Source organism: Zootermopsis nevadensis, unplaced genomic scaffold, assembly GCF_977971745.1.
Source record: "Zootermopsis nevadensis isolate Lab colony 2312 unplaced genomic scaffold, Znev_1.0 Znev_ptg000025l, whole genome shotgun sequence".
In the NCBI taxonomy this organism is placed as follows: Eukaryota; Metazoa; Arthropoda; class Insecta; order Blattodea; family Termopsidae; genus Zootermopsis; species Zootermopsis nevadensis.
Genome location: NW_028259157.1, coordinates 6,180,681 through 6,198,142, shown reverse-complemented (window position 1 = coordinate 6,198,142; position 17,462 = coordinate 6,180,681). Strand labels below are relative to the sequence as shown.

Genomic DNA, 17,462 nt, shown 5'->3' with positions numbered 1-17,462 from the left:
GTGTTATATATACTCTTTGCTTGTGCCCATTCAAGTCCATATCAGGACTGAAACGTTTGAAAACTGGACTAGGAATGCGTGTCACAAGACTTAATAGAATCAGGCCCCAATGTAGCATGGATCACGCGCAGATAATTATATATCTTGCCACATCTTTCTTAACTGTGAAAAGAAACATCCCAATATCCCTGCCGGGAATCGAATAGCAGTCATTCAGTTTGAAACCTGATTTTTTTTCTCAGTTGCCACGCATGATTACAGTCAAGTATTTACGCTGAATGTACACACTGGGGGCGGAATGTTCATGATAACCGTGTTAGCCGCGCTAAGACGGTTAAAATAAACGATCCATCTCTGTAACACCTCCCATTTTGTCGTCGATTCTGATGGCGGAATCCCAAGTGAAAAGTCTTGGCCTCTCGTATCGCGGTTAAGGTCTTCCAAATACCAAGTTCAGATAATGTAATTGGTATGCAATAGCGTTTTTCTAGGTAGATAAAAGCACATTACACTGCGCTGGTTAACAACAGCGGTTACTCTTTTTTTTATTGGAAACCAAGTACCGTTAACTTAAAAAAAAGATAATATGCAACATCGTGATGAATGACATATTGCAATAACGCATCTGTTGCCTGAGAAATAATGTTACTGAGTGTAGCGGTCATACTGGACCGCAGATGAGACATATGACCGACATTTAACAAAATGCACTGTTAATAGGAAGTTTATTCTCCGTAATTTTTAAAATATAAGATAAGCCAAAGTGCCACAGTTGACACCGGGGTAACGAGGCTGGAACCTGGAGCTGACACATCCATCAAATGCAGAGGTTAAGACTCCATGGAGTTTTTAATACCCCCCCCCCCCCAAGTCTTCATGGTGTGGTGCTCAATGAAGCACATCGACAGCTTTATCTCTATCTGTAATACGAAGCTTATTACTAAATTACTAGAATAAATTCGGGAAATGCTCGTTATTCTGCAGTCAACACATCGTCCTCTTACTTCCCAGAACACGAAACACTAATTTTTCAGTTATTTTGTATGGTTGTGGTAAATTGCATCTTCCTTTGAAGGCAGAACATTAAAAACTAAGTGCTGACGAAAATTTTTAGAATTATGAGGTATGTAGTAGAAGAAATTTAGAATATTTCTTAATGAGGAACTTTGTGACTTGTACATGTCACCTAGTGTTGTTCATGATAGTGGGATTAAGGAAGTTATTGTGGCTCAGTTGGTGGAGATGTAAATGCATGTGGCTTTTAGGTGGGGGAACTTCTTGAAAAATTCTCCACGTGGAAGATAAATTGAGTACGTAATCGGAAAATTACATAAAGTTTTAGATATCTTTTGATGATGGAACTGCTTCACGATCGGGTTTAGTACAGGGTTTGAATCCTTGACTTCTACCACTAGGAAGGTACTAAATGCAGAGGGTTTTGATCAATGGTGAATCCTGGTATAGACGTCAGATCATTCTAGAAATGTTCAGCTCCTGACGCTGCATGAAACCATCTCAGAAGAATCCCTCTTCCATCGCCATAGAACCGCTAGACAAACGTGAGCTAGAACTTCCGGGGACTGGTTTCACCGCGTCCCTTTCTGAAAGCAATATTTGTTGTAACGGGGTTGTATTGACGGCAGATGGACCAGCAAACATAAGTTTACTTTGAAGATACTGAACACTTTTTAAAAACAGTGGGCCATACCACATTTGGTTACGACAAAGCAGTTCAAGGTCACAGAGAGCACACAGCAACAGGTGGCGTGATGCAGTTCAGACTCTGCAGTCGCTGTGCTATGTCGAGGTGAAGTGGACGCGAGAGACGTGTTGTGTGAAAGAAGCTTCATGTTAACACACATTGCATGGATTACAATGTGGTGAGATAGGTGAGTGTGTAGTTGTTATCGATTAGAAGTTTAGAAAGCGATCTATATAGATTGACTGTGATTGCCTGGACCACTTTGCCAAGGGACAACATAGGTTGTATAACATTGTCATGTGACGACAACGCACGCGTTATATTGAAATTACGTAATTCACATTAAATTAAACTGGATTTAAATGGCTGGTTTATATTTAAAATAATTGTTATGAATTTCAGTGTGATGATATGGGCTACTATGTGTGTAATTTTTGTTACATTACAATTTATTTATGCAAGTATTATGATTATCTGGTGTTATTTATGTGTTCACATGAAAAAAGTAAGGTTTAGATTAGACTAAAATGTGGTTGTATTAATTTATTAATACTGAGATTGTCTGTCCCGGTTTACAATAATACTATATTTAAATTGACTGCAGTATATATTACATTTCATAATACAGTGGATTCCGGTTAATTGGGACACATCGGGACTAGAACACTTTGGCCCAATTAAGCGGCTGTCCCAATTATGCGAATTTCCACGAAAAGAGTTAAAAAGGTTTGTTCTTTAAGAATTGTCCCAAATAAACGGCTGCCCCGATTAACCGATGGTACAACTAACCGGAATCTATTGTATTACATAAACCGTTTAAAGACTCCTGTTTTGTATTGAAAGTGAATAATTTAAACCTGATTAAAATGCAGTTGCTGAGTTCAGTCTGCGATGAGATTGGTGTCTATTAGGACCTACATAGGATAATGTGCGTGGCACGTTATATTCGCGAGCGACAACAACATAGTTGTTATAATAAAAACTGTATATTTCAGATTCGATCCAAACATAGTTCCAAATTTGTATTTATATCTAATTACTTCGTCTCAGTTCCGAAATGCCGCCATAGGTTAGGACTCTTTCATGTTAGTCTGTGGGTACAGTGACCTCGTATGCCTGAGGTAGATGGGTATGGAGCAACGGTAGAATGATGATTAGCAGGAGAAAACTGAAGAACTCGGAAAAATCTTGCTTCAGTACCACTTCGCCCATCACGAATCTCACTTGAAGACACCCGGGACCGAACCAGGATCTCCGCGGTTAAAATCCAGCGTCTGTGCGCCGGAAATATTGAGGTTACCGAAAATAAACAGCAGTTGTTTGCTCAGGTCGGAGCATTGTTTGTTACCCGATGTGCTTTCACGTGATGAGAAAGTCCCAAGCATTTGATTGTTGCTGTTAATTATGTTTGTTTCAGAAAACAATTGTTCTGATTCTACTTTCGTGGAAGCGTAGAGGCGGACATTTAGCATGTCGCGTGTCTTTGCCGTATGGCTTCCAAGATTTAGATTATTGTGGTCAGAATTTGGATTGTAATTTACAGGCATGCTCTATTAATTAGATGACATTATATAACATTTTTATCGGCTTTGGTAAATAAGTTTCTTAGCCCTTTACAAAATATACATTACGGAAGTAACTTATCAGTAGATCAGATTAACCGAAGTCTTACCTTTAACGATGTATTGTTTGATTCTCGTGGAAATTCAAATTGTTCCGTCATATGAAGTACACGACTTCAATTTCCTAGAATTAATTGTATAATCACAATCTGTCAGGGTACTAGTGATCACCAAGAGTTGGTCATACACAGGTACACTTTAAAAATACTACAGAAGATTATTTAAAATTTCAGCATTATTTTGTTGAAATTGCTATATAGTGTATTAAAATTGGTCTATATGAAATACTTCGTGTTTCACGAAGATATTTTATCATCAAATGATGGCTGATAGAAGCAGCAAGGGCCTCTGAAACATCGTCGAAATTCTACCAAACACGGTGCTACAACCATCTTCAGACTCACCGCCATAAAAACAGCAAATTCTACTTAATTTTATTATCAGTTCGTTTCTTGAAATAACTATTAGCACGGTTTTCACTTTTGTAGTTCCACGTGTTTTTGGTTAATTTTATTTTCTTGTAGGCTTAAGAGATCGCCATGATATATGCACTTTCAACTTTTAATACAATTGACGTTATGCGTTCACAGACCGCCACAACCTCGTAAGTTTTAATTCCTCACAATCTGTAACAACATGGCAGACAAAGGAACGTGTGGTGTGTAGGGGACACTAGTGCCTCTCAACAGGTGATCCCAAAAGTATGTATGGAATAGTATTTTCAAAAAAATATCCAGTAATTTTTTAGATAGTTTCTCTGTATAATACGAAACAATAGCAAGGCAGTATAATTTTCTATTTCCATCTTACTGTTTAATAGCTGCCGTGTGCGGTGTGCAAACGCGCAGAAAGTGGGGCGTTCACATCCTTTCGCCCCTACAACTAACTGCCCTATTGTTTCCACAGCTTCCGACACATTTTACTTTTTCAGTAAAGAACAGTTTTGAGAAAAGTACATATTTTCATTCTTATCAACAAAAATACCCACATCAAGAACTGAGGTAGTCGTTTATTCGCCAGTGTTTGGTGACGAAGTATTTGTTTATTGTCTAAAATAATTGGAAAATATATGCCATATTGGAAGACTTGTTGTAATTGCAATTTTCAGCTTAATATTAGGCGTGAGAAATTAATTTGTTACATAAACATGTCGGGCATGCAATCTTTTTAACTTATTTAAGTACAATTTTTCTTAGATATATAGCTTACAGGGTGTTTTAGGAAGAGTGACTGCAAATAATGAATTGGTATGGATGTGTGACGTAACGGTACTGGTCTTTTGAAAGACCTATCCTATCATTAGTATCAGTATAGACATCTTCTGAGCCGAAAATCGAGCCGGTGCCCCTCCTGAATACGGAGGAGGAATTCTAACCACTACACCGCATCGCCTGGTGACATCTGTAGACGCTGATGTGGCAAATATTAGGACAAATTTGGTAATAAGTAGTATATTAGGTTCTCACGGTGGCGAGTACGAAGATAGCTGTCTTCTGGGTTGTTACGCCGTGTTATCTAGTAGACTTTTACCAATTTTCAGAGGTCCTTGCTGCCTCAATCATCGTCCTGATGATGGTAGGCTTTTGTGAACGCGGTAATGAGTCTCGGGTTCAGTATGAGTAGGACATTTTGTGACTAGCTGAGCGAGAAAGACTGGTCACCATGGAGTAGGTTAAGTTATGTGTATTAATCTTGTCGTACTTCTTTTCTGGAGAAGTGAACTTAAATCTAGATCCCTTGCTGATAATTTACATTACACGATGCTCGAAAAGGGTCTTTTTTTCCTTTTGCACTTCTGATCTGAGCAAACATCCGCTCTTGTCAAGTGTCCGTGTTGTTTTGTTCTTGTAACACCGTTTCAAGCAATTTGTTCATTATAAGGCAATGTCCATGTACTACTTAAATTTAAGTACTTCTAAGAACAACAAAGCCAACAAAGCGAAGTTCCTTCACACTACAGATAGGGGACTTCACTAAATACAGTAAATAATACACTAATAAGATGCTTGGTAAACTTTGACGTCCTCACAGTGATATGTAAGAAGATGGCTGTCTTCTGGGCCGTTGCGCCGCGTAGTCTGATAGAAGTATACCGACGTTTCAGATGTACTTACTGCTTCCATTATCAGGGCGACCATGGAGGAAGAAAGTACCACACTACAAAGCGCAACGACCCAGAAGATGTAGTCACATTTGAACATTTTTCGGATAGTGTCATCAAATTAAAGCATTTCTGATTGTCGTCACGTTCATATTTTACACTTCCCTAAGTAATTACCCTATCGTAAATTGTATGTTCTCATCCCAAGAGTTAATGTGACCGCCATGTTGTTATGCTGTTGTTACTGATAATAAGAAGTTGAGAAGTACCAAGATAAATAAACCACCGATGTCATCATAACGTGCTGTGCAAATGAAGTTACGCGAATATCATCGCACAGTGTTTACAGTGTTGAAGTCCAACACTGAATCACGTGACCAAGAAAGAAATATATGTACATGTCGTTTATTAAAAGCGTTATTCTTCCAAATCCTTGAGTGCAACGCATATGATAAATTAACAGCCCTGTGTTGCGGTTAGTATCATCGCCGCTTCACAGATTTCCTGTGGGAAAGTTAAGGTTCGTGAAGAAAACTAAAGAAAATAAACTATTCTTACATAATTAACGAGATTCTTTTAACTGCAGGCAGGCACCGTATACAGTCTGTTTTGCATGAAAAGATTATCATGAATGGTGAGTAGGGATTCACATGTAGACGAGTACAGTCTCCGTATTCGTCTTCAGACAATACAGAAAACCACGACAAAAATCACAGTAGTAACTTAACAAACTCGACTGCAGCAAGATGCCTCAAGAATAGAGTTCTAGGGCGTTAAAGCGGCGTCATCTGTCGTTTCTCACTAATAAATGTATGACAGCTTTTTTATCCAAATTGACACAAAGTGGTTAAATAAACTAGCACAAGAATATCACTACACTTATTCTCGAGCAGCGATATGTTGGTTATTTTGGGATGATGTATCGTCTGTATAGGATATCTGATAATGATAAAGCTGCAAATTCTTAAATGAAGGAAAACATGATATTGTAGTTGATTTCAAGGTTCTTTCCCTGGGAAGTCTGAACCGATATTAATTCTGCGAAATTCCCGAAAGCGAGATAGATCGGATACCGCTTGAGCTAACCTTCTCCGCCTGCAGCTACAGGTTGTGCGTTATAGTTGCACGTGACAATTTCTTTCCAAATGCATTTATAATAATTCCATTTAGCTTTTGAAATTCAATCTACGCAAAAGAATATTTAAACATTCAGTCCATACCACAAAGAAAACACCTAACTTCACCATTACAAATATGAAATTAGTTAACGCTCTTTCAATAAATAATCCCTGTTTACGCTGAAACTTATACGAATCCCACACATAGAGTTTGGGAAAAATGAAAATTGATTGTACCACTGGGCCTTGTAGGAAAAATGAAAATTATTGATTATTAAACACGTGTTTTATATATATATATATATATATATATATATATATATATATATACCATTGGGCTTGTGGGGTACTTGTCCATTCTCTACGTTTTCACAAACTAATAGCTAGCGGAATTCCTTTACCGTTGTATTTAAAACAAATTAGGCTGCTTATACTAACGGAAATTTACTTAATTGTGGGAATGTTGCATTAGCTACCCACAGTGCGAGAAAGACGCCACAACACATGCCTCTAATTACAGGTTAGAAAATTAACCAAGATGTTCCAGTGTCCTTTATGGAAAAGGTCATAGCAGTGAGACTAGAGCAATCTGAGAGCAGTTTTCTGTTGCCCGGCCTGTTTGTGGCAAAGCAATTTATTGGTCGTTACACACATGACATCCCAAATTAAATCGCAGCCGGAAATATGTAAGATATTTTTCCGTTTCACCTTTCGTTACTCGTTTACTCGTAAGGTAGCGAACCTAACTGATCAAGTAAGTAACTTTGGAAACGTGTAGCGCGTTGATCATGGGAAGTCGAAAATGACTATCTTCTGCGTTGCGCTGCGTCTTGTTGCCTCCATCATCAGGGCGATCACTCACCGCTCTGATGATGAAGGCACCACGGCCCTCTGAAACGTTGGAAAACTTCTGACAAATCAATGCCGTTAAGTAATTATTCTGGTGTTCAATGTTGTTTATATCTGTTGTACAGAATTCTGCGTATCGAACCGTGTGAAAGTGTTAAACATTACCCTCGTTTCGGAAATATTCACTTAACTCCGAAAATCAGTTGAACCGTAAACCACTACTAAATTACAATGGTCTTTTGACCTCATTGTCTGTGGCCGTATCAGCAGGACTCAATGACCCGTCTTTCGATTTATTCTGCAGTGAGAAATTTGCTTTCGTTGTTTTCTCGCAGATTCGATTCCCTGTTCGTGTGTTCGTGCTTCACTGATTTCACTATTAATCCTAAAGAGAACAATTTTAATATTCCGCCCACATCCTTCTCAACTTTAAATCATTGGTTTAGGAGTAATGGTTTCTCAGATGGTCAAGAACTGCACTTTCTTATGTAAGCCGTCTTTGCAAAAGCCCTCCATCCGGCTCTACGGTAAGCCAGTTCGTAATTACTCTTAAATCTCACGACTTTACGTCAAATAAACTTTGCATTTGGTGGATCGTAGTTAAACGACGAGAAAATAATACTAATACCACTCCCAATTACCTACACGCCTGTATAGTAGTTTTAATACTACTGAACCAGGTTTCCAGCTCCGTTGTGGTAGTCTGATCCTCATATGAATTGCTATGACAGTTTCTTTTCACTTTCCCCACTAACCACCTGTGGTAAAAGCTATATTACAAACTAAGCTGACAAAGCGTATTTAAACTCTTATAGATAACCATCCCGTCACGTCACTAACGCCTCTTTGTGAGTTCCTCTTAACTCTCATATTCATCGTTTATCTTTCTTTAGACAGTAATCTCTGCAACTGAAGCACATTCGTAAGACAGACAATGGAAGAAATAATACTTTCATTCTCTGCTACCTGATTCATTATTTCGAATAAAACAAATCCTTTCGTGCTTATTGGGGCATACATTTCTCACCTTAGTTCTCACATAATTTGACTCGTACTGAAGTAAAAGCTGTTTGCCTGTCGTAGAAAACGGGAACAATACTTCCTTCCGACTTTGAAATTCTCTGAAGTTTTATGCGTGTGAAGGTGTTTATCGAATGTCGCGCGGTGAAGTCCCTGCTTTTCGGAGGTGTTTACTACCTCCATCATCAGGGCGATAAGCAGGGCAGTAAGCACGTCGGTCAAGTAGACCACGCGGCTCATAGCAGAAGACAGTCGGTTTCAACAAATAAATATGAACTCGAAACCGTTCACGGTCACTGAACGTTACGTAAACTCTATAGCTGAAAGATGGCTGCCTTCTATGTTGTAGCGCCGTGTAGTCTGGTAGAAGTATGCGGACGTTTCACATGTCTTTGCTGCCTCCGTCATCAGGGCTATGAGTAATAATCTACCAACTACACAGTGCTGCAACCCAGAAGACTTCGGACTCACCACCGTGAAAACCTAAGTCTATAATTGACTGACCACTGTTAAATAACCTTACAAATCGAATTCGCGACATTGAAGATCTGCATTACTGGCGCCAAAGACCTCGGCTATCTCCTGTAATTTATTATTTGCCGTTTTGAACAGAGATAATTCAAGTTCTGCTTAAACCATGTGTGCCCTTTTTTGGAGCGCAACTATGCGACAGAGAAAACAAACTAGTTTTTGTGCTCCGGGCTTGATGTGCACCGCACCTGTAGCCCCAAGTAATGACCTCCTTACCGTGACCCACTGCTTCCTTGAATTCTGTCCAACAGGGAACGCTCTTCGACAGCTGAAGAGGCAGTGGGGATGATACCAGGGGCGGCTCGTGTGGTACCCCTGCAAAACAAATCATGGGCTAATGTTACACTTGTTTTGCATCTCCATAGTTTGTAACGAGTTTATCGCACTAATTATGATGATGACGATAATAATAATAATAATAATAATAATAATAATAATAATAACAACAACAACGTTAAGAAGTACTTTATGGCTCATCGAGTAAGCAGGGAAGTTCAGCAAACATGAACAAAGAACATTTTCTTAATGTGGCAATATGGATCATGTAGGCACTCAAAGAAGCGATAATTAAGTCAGTTATTGTAATATAAAAACAGAAATATTTCTGTATACTTTGGTAAAACGTGTTAATTTAAACGGAGAAAATTATTCCTGTCATAAAAGATTGTTAGGTTTCATGCACTATGACAAAGTGTGTTTTAACTTGTAAATAGTATAACAGTTTTGCTATATTCTTGTTAGGAATATAAATATATGACAGGATAGCTTAAACTGAAGAAATTAAGATTGTGGCAATGTAGTTGATGAGAAGTATTGTCTCATATTCCGTTATATCAGGATTCGGTGAGGCATTACTCGGCGTATCTGTGACTTAAAGGAAATGTTAGTTTGGATCGTGAACGATTATATGAGACGAGGCTTCTACCACAGTATTCGCTTTAGAAGACGCTCAATCAGAATACCCGGGTTATGGTTAACGATTCTAACCGGGTACGTCACAAATATAACCGGATGTGCTAACCACTAGACCTATCACACAATATAGTCATAAGGTTTTGGGGGACAGGTTTCCATTTCTTCCCACTTCTCCTTTGGACTTAATGTCACGATGTTAGGAGACAAAAATTCATGCTTAGCAAAAATGTGATCATGGCTGACGATGACTGCCTATTGCGCCGTGTAGTCTCGTGTACGTTGACCGACGTTTCAGAGGTAATTACCGCCTCCGTCATCAGCGCAATGCCACCATCACCTATCTTTGGTATAAATGTGCAGAATGTTCTTGAACCAAACTCCATGGCTCCGGGAGACCCCGGTAAAAATTTAGGTTTCTCGTGTTTCTGTCGGTCACTTCAGGAAAGAGGCGCCATAGTACCATCATTACTAATTCATCATTTTTAAACATTTGGTTTCTTTGGAAAGAGGAGGTCGTAACATTTCAAAATACCTTTATGCGCATTACGTAAATGACCCGTATAAATCGTTAATGACTGGTAAGTGCAATAGACAGGGTAGGACTAACTTGTTAGCAGCCTACCAGCCGCCACTGTTTTGTGGCACAGAGACAGGAGAGAGTTGTGAATGTAGAGAGTCAGCTCTAGTCGCTGTGGCGACTTCATGTGTTTCGGTTGTGTTTTATCATGAGTGCCATCAAGAAACAGTTTATTTGGAAATTCGGATATCCACGTTTCCAGAAGAAGTTGAAATTAAATTTCGAGGTAAGATGCACGACAAAATAAATCGGTCGCTCAAATATTGTCAGGATTTATGTGATGTGTTGTAGACGAAGACCAGTTCACTTTCTCCACAGTCTGTAAAACTCCGTCGTCTATATTTAAATAAAATAACGATTCGGAAATTTACTCTTTATCTGAAGACGGAAGAATATCCAACTTCGGAAGCGTTGTAATTTTAATTAAATATAGACTCTAAAGTCCTAAATACAATTTTTGCAGATTATAATGCACCATGGTCTGAAACCGTCAGACTTCATCCATATCCCCATAAACCCTACAAAATTTCTTTCATGGTGACTTCTAAGGTGTGGGTGTAGATAACGATAGGTTAAAAAGTCAATATCCATGGTAATACGGAATAACACAATTCAGTGGACATGACAGACAGTCTGGAATAGTTGTACTATATTTTATTACGCCCGGAATAACTTTAGGTACAATTTGGCTGCACGCGACAGAGACAAGCGACCGAGACAGGCGACAGAGTTACGAGACCGAGACTGGTCGCTTCCTGTCTGCTCTCTGTACAATCGTATGAAGTACAATTACGAGCGCGAGACAAAGACAGGCGACAGAGACAAAGCACAGGAGACCGCTCTCGGACCAGTAGTGTCTCGCGACGGGCTCAGGCAGCACGTGTGTTGTTGAGTAAAATAATGGCAGAAATTAAATTTACTGGTGACCAAGATGAGCAATTGATAGAATTAGTAGCAGAAAACCGACCACTGACCACCGACAGAAAGATCCTTCTTTACGTCTGGTTTTGAATATTGAACTCATAGGTTTTCTTTGTTTCTTTCGCAACAAATAACACAGCAACACATCATCTTCTTCTTATTCTTCGAGTAACCTTTTTAGAAGCATTTTTGTACTCATTTTTCACAGAATATGTGCACGTATGTCTCAACAAAACAAAGAAAACAAACACTTTGCCGCATGTCTCTGTCGTCACCTCAAAAGTGTGTGGCGACAAGCTGCGATGTGTCCGTCTCCCGTCTCTGTCGCGTGCAGCCAAATTGTACCTTTAGAAGCGCCACTGCATCTCCGACTCTGGCCCGTCTAATTTCATGCACTCTAGACACACATCTGGGGATGACAAGGACATTGAACTGCCCGCTGAAATGCTGTATGAATGAGAAACGCACACACATAAACAATGCCACGATGTGTGTTATTTATTAGCGTTGTGAAATCTCAACCGTCATCAACATACAGGTCAAAAGCCCAGCATTGTAACCTATTCTTTGTCATCTTAAACTATTTTCATGTTGATGCCAGTCTTCTGGGTTGTAGTGTTGTGTAATCTGGTAGATGTTTACCGTCTTTTCAGAGGTGCTTGTTTACTCCAACATCAAAGCAGTGGAGCCAGTAACTACCTCTGAAACGTTGGCCCCTCCTTGCCAATCCTTACGCATACACCATTCATGATCATCTTCCCACAAAATTCGGCATTATATAATCTCTGAAATTGAACGACGTCATTAAATAGCGCTCAATCAGACATCTAAAATTCAAAGTAACCCCTTCCATGTTGCACACGAGAAAAATCTCAAGACATTTACCTCACTTCAGTTAGGCCCAGTTATAAAAACTTAATTTCATTCAAAATAGGATGAAATGAATTAGGCTTTACAGTGTAAAGTTTACACGAAGACCTGTGTACATCTTTAGATAATTTCGAATAGATGAAATAATGTTGAAGATTCTAATACGTACCTTTAGCCACCATTTTAAATGAATTGTTTAGTTGACTTTAGTGTAAGCAACCAGATACTGAATTACGTTTGATACACACCATACGTTGTTGTCTGAGGTTACGAACTTTTCCAATCTTGGATCCAATTTATATGCATTAAATATATTAGAAACTCGTCCTGATCAACACTGCCTTAAACTAAATTGAAACCGTGTGTTGCATTAATCAAGTACACACACTTCCCACATACGTTCTGTGAGGATTTGTACACCTGGTTGACCGAGATATTAATTTATTGCACATAAGTTACAATAAAGACAAATAACAGCACAGTTGTGTGTTTTGTTGACTATACACTTTATTAAAATACTCTTGAAATGAAAGTTAGAGATCACAGACCAGCCGGGTGTTCTAGTTGTTAGCATGCTAGCCTTGTATTCAAAAGGCCCTGGATTCGACCATTGCTGTCGTCGCTGTATAAATACCAGTATATTGACAGTCAGAGGTTAGTCAAAAGAGCATTTCTAAAAGTAAATATCTTGACGACAATTTTGTGGAAAGTAAATGGATGTGGAATAAATGTAATGTAGACAGTTCTTATACAGATACATCTTAAATATTTTTCCTTCACCTCGTTTTGTATTCCGTCTTGCCGGTTTGGACCCAGATTATATTTGATAGACAAATCTTAATAAATATTCGAAATTACAAGTTTAATAAAAATCCCGTTAATACAGAAGAAATTTCACCAATTCATACAAATGCAAGGGTAGGTGATGTTAACACATGTTCCTACTTCGGCAAGAAAGGCTCCTACAGAAGAAAATTCAGTTTTATCAGATCATGTGCGACGGTCATTATAGATATCCCTCGCGTATATCCAATGGATGTTTCAGATAATAGGTGTAATGCATCAATGTAGTGACCTAGAAACTAGAGAAATACATTTGTAGTTAATGGATTCGCTGAGGCACGCGCAATGAAGGAGATTACGAGGAACTGATTTATGCTTACTGTAGTGGAAAGTGTTACAACGTTGCGTCTAACGAGATAGATGCATTTGTCTTGTCAGTCTATCCTTTTGAGCTGAACGTGGAAGGTAAAGATTTTACTCCCCTTAAGTTGAAGAATGTAAAATAAGCAAACAAACAATTAACACTATAAAAAAGACATTAGTTTTAAGATTAAGTTGAAGAGGTACAATAGAGTTTTTACATTGCTTGCAATGTTAAAAAAGGATCACTAACCAACAAACACTGGTCTGTTGTATAGGCAGATCACAATGAATGCCTAAAATATATGCCTGTAATATGGGACGTAAGATACATCCTTGTGAAATACTCCTATTATAGCTCAAGTTCAGTACTGTTACACCTAATATAGGGTTATACGAGTTTAAAATGAGTCCTCGTTACTGACGTTGTTAAGGAAAATTGATCCTTAATGCCATCTGGTTAAAAACTATTTAACTTCTTTCGTTGAGGCTGCACATACCCTGAATACAGTTAAAAGAATAAAACGATGTACTGCTATATTTCGCTTACGGGAATTTTGAAACTGGTTATATGACTTTCTGTAAAGTATACCTACCCCATGTAAAGTCTACTTCGTATTAGTGCACACAATAAAATATAACATAATTTATAGGAATCAACGTTTTATATATTTGTACTAGCAGTAATTTAGTTTAATCCTGATTTCTAATATCATTTAATATTAAATATTTGGGCTATGACACCGTATTGCTGGCAAATAATTTTGATGAATATACGTCCAAGAATTGTATTTATGTTTTAAAAAATAATAGATATACCACCCCAAAATTCCTGCTCCATTACCAGTTTCTCCACCACAAATGTCATTTTAAGCCGCACGGTAATAAACTCGAATCCCTGCTGTGAAAATCCAGCGGTAAGCCAACTGAGCTATGGCACGGCCCCAAATTATAATACGAATTTTGTTATTTTTATTTTCTTTAGCTGAGCCGGGATAGCTCAGTCAGTATAGTGACTAGCTACGGGCTGGACGACCGGGGTTCGATCCCCAACGAGGGCAGAGGATTTTTCCTCTAGCGTCTGCGTCCAGACCGGCTCTGGGGCCCACCCAGCCTCCTCTACAATGGGTACCGGGGTCCTTTCCCGGGGGTAAAGCCGGCCGGGGCGTGATGCTGACCACTCACCCCTATCTAGTGCCGAGGTCAAGGAAGAGAGGAGCTATACCTCCACTCACCCCAAACGCCTACATGGCGTATAGTGGGACAAACTTTACTTTTAGCTGTATTTTATACATTACTGAAATGGCAAAAAATGAGAGCAAATTTTCTAATTTAATTGTATATTAATCTATGTTTTATCTACATTTCTGTTTAGTGACTGTGTATCCTAAACCTTGGGTTATCATATGACACTTGAATTCATTTCTGAACCTAAAATATCACACATCGCTTTGTTTTAGAAGGAAGAAGGAGTGCTTGAGAAACCCGGAGAACAATTTGCGTGGGACGAGGCAGATTCATGTAGCAGTTTGGTCGTAACTGCAGCATCCGAAAACGTGTGCTGGGATTTCGGTGGCAACACCGACATTGTCGTCAACAAGGGGACGTTTCCTGAGGCGCAAAACGTGGGAGCACGAGAACCAGTTCGAGAATCGGAACTAGACAGCGAGAGAATCTACTGCAACCTAGTGGAACTAAGTCAAGATACCGTGTATGAGAACCAGAGGTAAACGTAGTTTTAGTAGACCTGTATCAACTCGTATAGACAGTAATATATAAAGTAATAGATATTCCCTTGCCCACTTCTGAGGGTATTTCCTTTTTAGAAGCGTTCGCATCCCTATTTGAACGCACAAAAGAATTCGAGGAAGGCTGAAAGGATTTCCATTAAATGTTATTACGGGAAGATTTACTAAAATGTTTACTATTATTATGTTATGATTATCGATTTTTTGTTAATATCAGATATCAACATTAACAGACACATTACATGAAGCCCTACTATTATATTTCCCGAATGGCGAATTCCCCTGACATTCACAGAGACCAAAGACAAAATACTACCGAATGCGCTGCGGTTGTTCGGCTGTGCGAACATTTCTTAAATTGTATTAAGTAACCAACCAAAATCTGATATTCATTTTCTCATCTCCTCCCTGCGCGTTATATGACGTGCGAGTCTAATCTTCCTTGATTGTATCGCGCTAATAATATTGATAATTATAATAATAACAATGGTAATGATGAGTAAAAGGTATGAATCCATTCCTTACGCCAGTCTATCCAACCTCTTGTCACTGCATCCCTCATAGGTCCAAATAATCTCCTCAGCACCCTGTTCTCAAACACCCTCAACCTTTATTCTTGCCTTAGTATGAGCGACCAGGTTTCACACCCATACAAAAAACAGTTAAAATTAATCGAGATTAAATTAAGCCTGTGCAGAATTTATACTGAATTAATTTGAGGAAACCGCTTGAAAGCGTTTGTCTTGAAGACCAAGAGAGAGTGGAAGGGATACGACTGAAACTATTAGTTGTAAAATAGATATTAAAATTGAAAATTAGACGAAACTGTTTCAGAATCATCTCGACTGACAGGTTTTGATGTTAATAATGTTAAATCTCCTAGATAACTGTTTTCTGTGTTGTAGCGCCGTACAGTCTGACTACACGGCGCTACAACCCGGAAGACAGCAAATTTCATACTCATATTTAAGTACACTCGACTATTTTCCATTCATTCCAATTTCTTTATTAGAGCGTTTGTCAACAGCAAAGAGCCTATAAGAAGAAAACGCTAATAAAAATATACAACACCAGCAAACATATGTATATAAATAACGATAAATTGCCTTTTCAACGTCCAAAATATTAGGTGTCAAAGTATTAAAGGGAGCCATATAAGGAGGGGTTGTTTATCTCATAAAAAATGGGGTTTACAAGGGTTCACACGTCCAAGCATTGGTCAAGTTCGGTGTATCTAGCACTGGACATCGGAGGACTAGATACGGTATTTTCGACGTGGACTTTCAAATGTGAACATCGGGGAAGCAGCCTTGGACAATATTAAGCAGGCAAAATATTGAAAGAGGAGACAGATCAACTTGAATATTCCGATGTACATGGCAAACGAATATGGTTGTGTCCTTGCAGTTATAACTGTGCAGCTTTCATGCAGAAGGCTAGTACTAAATAATGTTTTTCAGTTACACCCGCTCATTTGACTGACTTTCCAACAACTCGGAAATACGGGTTTCAGCCTGGATTCTTGAAATAGATACGTGGGGTGAAAGTACGTAAAGCAACGATCAGATGATAATAATTTAAACAAGTAAGCAGAAACGTGATTCTTATTTCTCGACCGCAGATAATGATATGCATTGCTACCTACTGAACATTATTACCTAGTTTTTGAACTGTAAAAACATAGCCTTTCACGTAAAATACACACCTGCATTATTTTATGGATGAATTTTATAACTTGAAATCTGTGCATGCACTTTCGTTTTGCTCGTTCTTTCGTTTCTCTGAGATTGAGTGACCGGTTTAAAATCGCGTCAAGGGACGATGTAATTGCGATCAGCCACCGTGAAACTGCAACGCGTGTGATGCATTGCATGTCCTCTTTGTAGCTGAAAGGTCCTGAGGCTAACCAACCTGATTTGCTTATATATTATTATTATTATGAATTTAGTATTAAACGCTAATATCTAGACGATGAAATGAGAGTAGGAATAGCTTGTAATTCATTTGTAGACAAGGTTCACAGTTGGTCCTAATTGTAAGATATCAGTATAAAATATTCTATCAATATCTGTTTGAATTATTTTGAACTGTTTTGGCATTTATTAGCTCTACAGGAATACTAAATCATGTTAGTAATTCTATTAATATTCTCGAACCTACATCTTACTGTCGTATCCTAGAAGGCCTGAGGAAAAGCACTCACAGTCCTTAGCTAATACCTCCAATTTGGACCAGAATTTCGACTCCCCCTATGTGGGCTCTAACCAGAACACATGACATTACCTTTTTTTCCTGTACAATTTTGCGAGATAATGAATATTGAAGATGTTAATCTGGGTTGTGAC

The 17,462-nt window shown here is 38.6% G+C and overlaps 1 protein-coding gene and 1 long non-coding RNA gene across 4 annotated transcripts in view; one reads left to right on the top strand and one right to left on the bottom strand.

Moving 5' to 3' along the window:
- LOC147872632 (uncharacterized) overlaps positions 1-17,462 on the bottom strand; it is an 83,090-nt gene that overhangs the window by 2,169 nt on the left and 63,459 nt on the right. The window contains exon 3 of the long non-coding RNA XR_015537113.1: positions 9,160-9,258. This is a non-coding gene — a long non-coding RNA (uncharacterized LOC147872632). The remainder of the gene's footprint in view (positions 1-9,159; positions 9,259-17,462) is intronic.
- mdu (mitotic spindle positioning protein meduse) overlaps positions 10,569-17,462 on the top strand; it is a 68,686-nt gene continuing 61,792 nt past the window's right edge. For all 3 annotated transcript variants that reach the window (XM_087356064.1, XM_087356063.1, XM_087356062.1), the window contains exons 1-2: positions 10,569-10,661; positions 14,830-15,095. In XM_087356064.1, the coding sequence (XP_087212190.1) occupies positions 10,584-10,661; positions 14,830-15,095 (344 nt within the window). In that variant the 5' untranslated portion in view covers positions 10,569-10,583. The remainder of the gene's footprint in view (positions 10,662-14,829; positions 15,096-17,462) is intronic.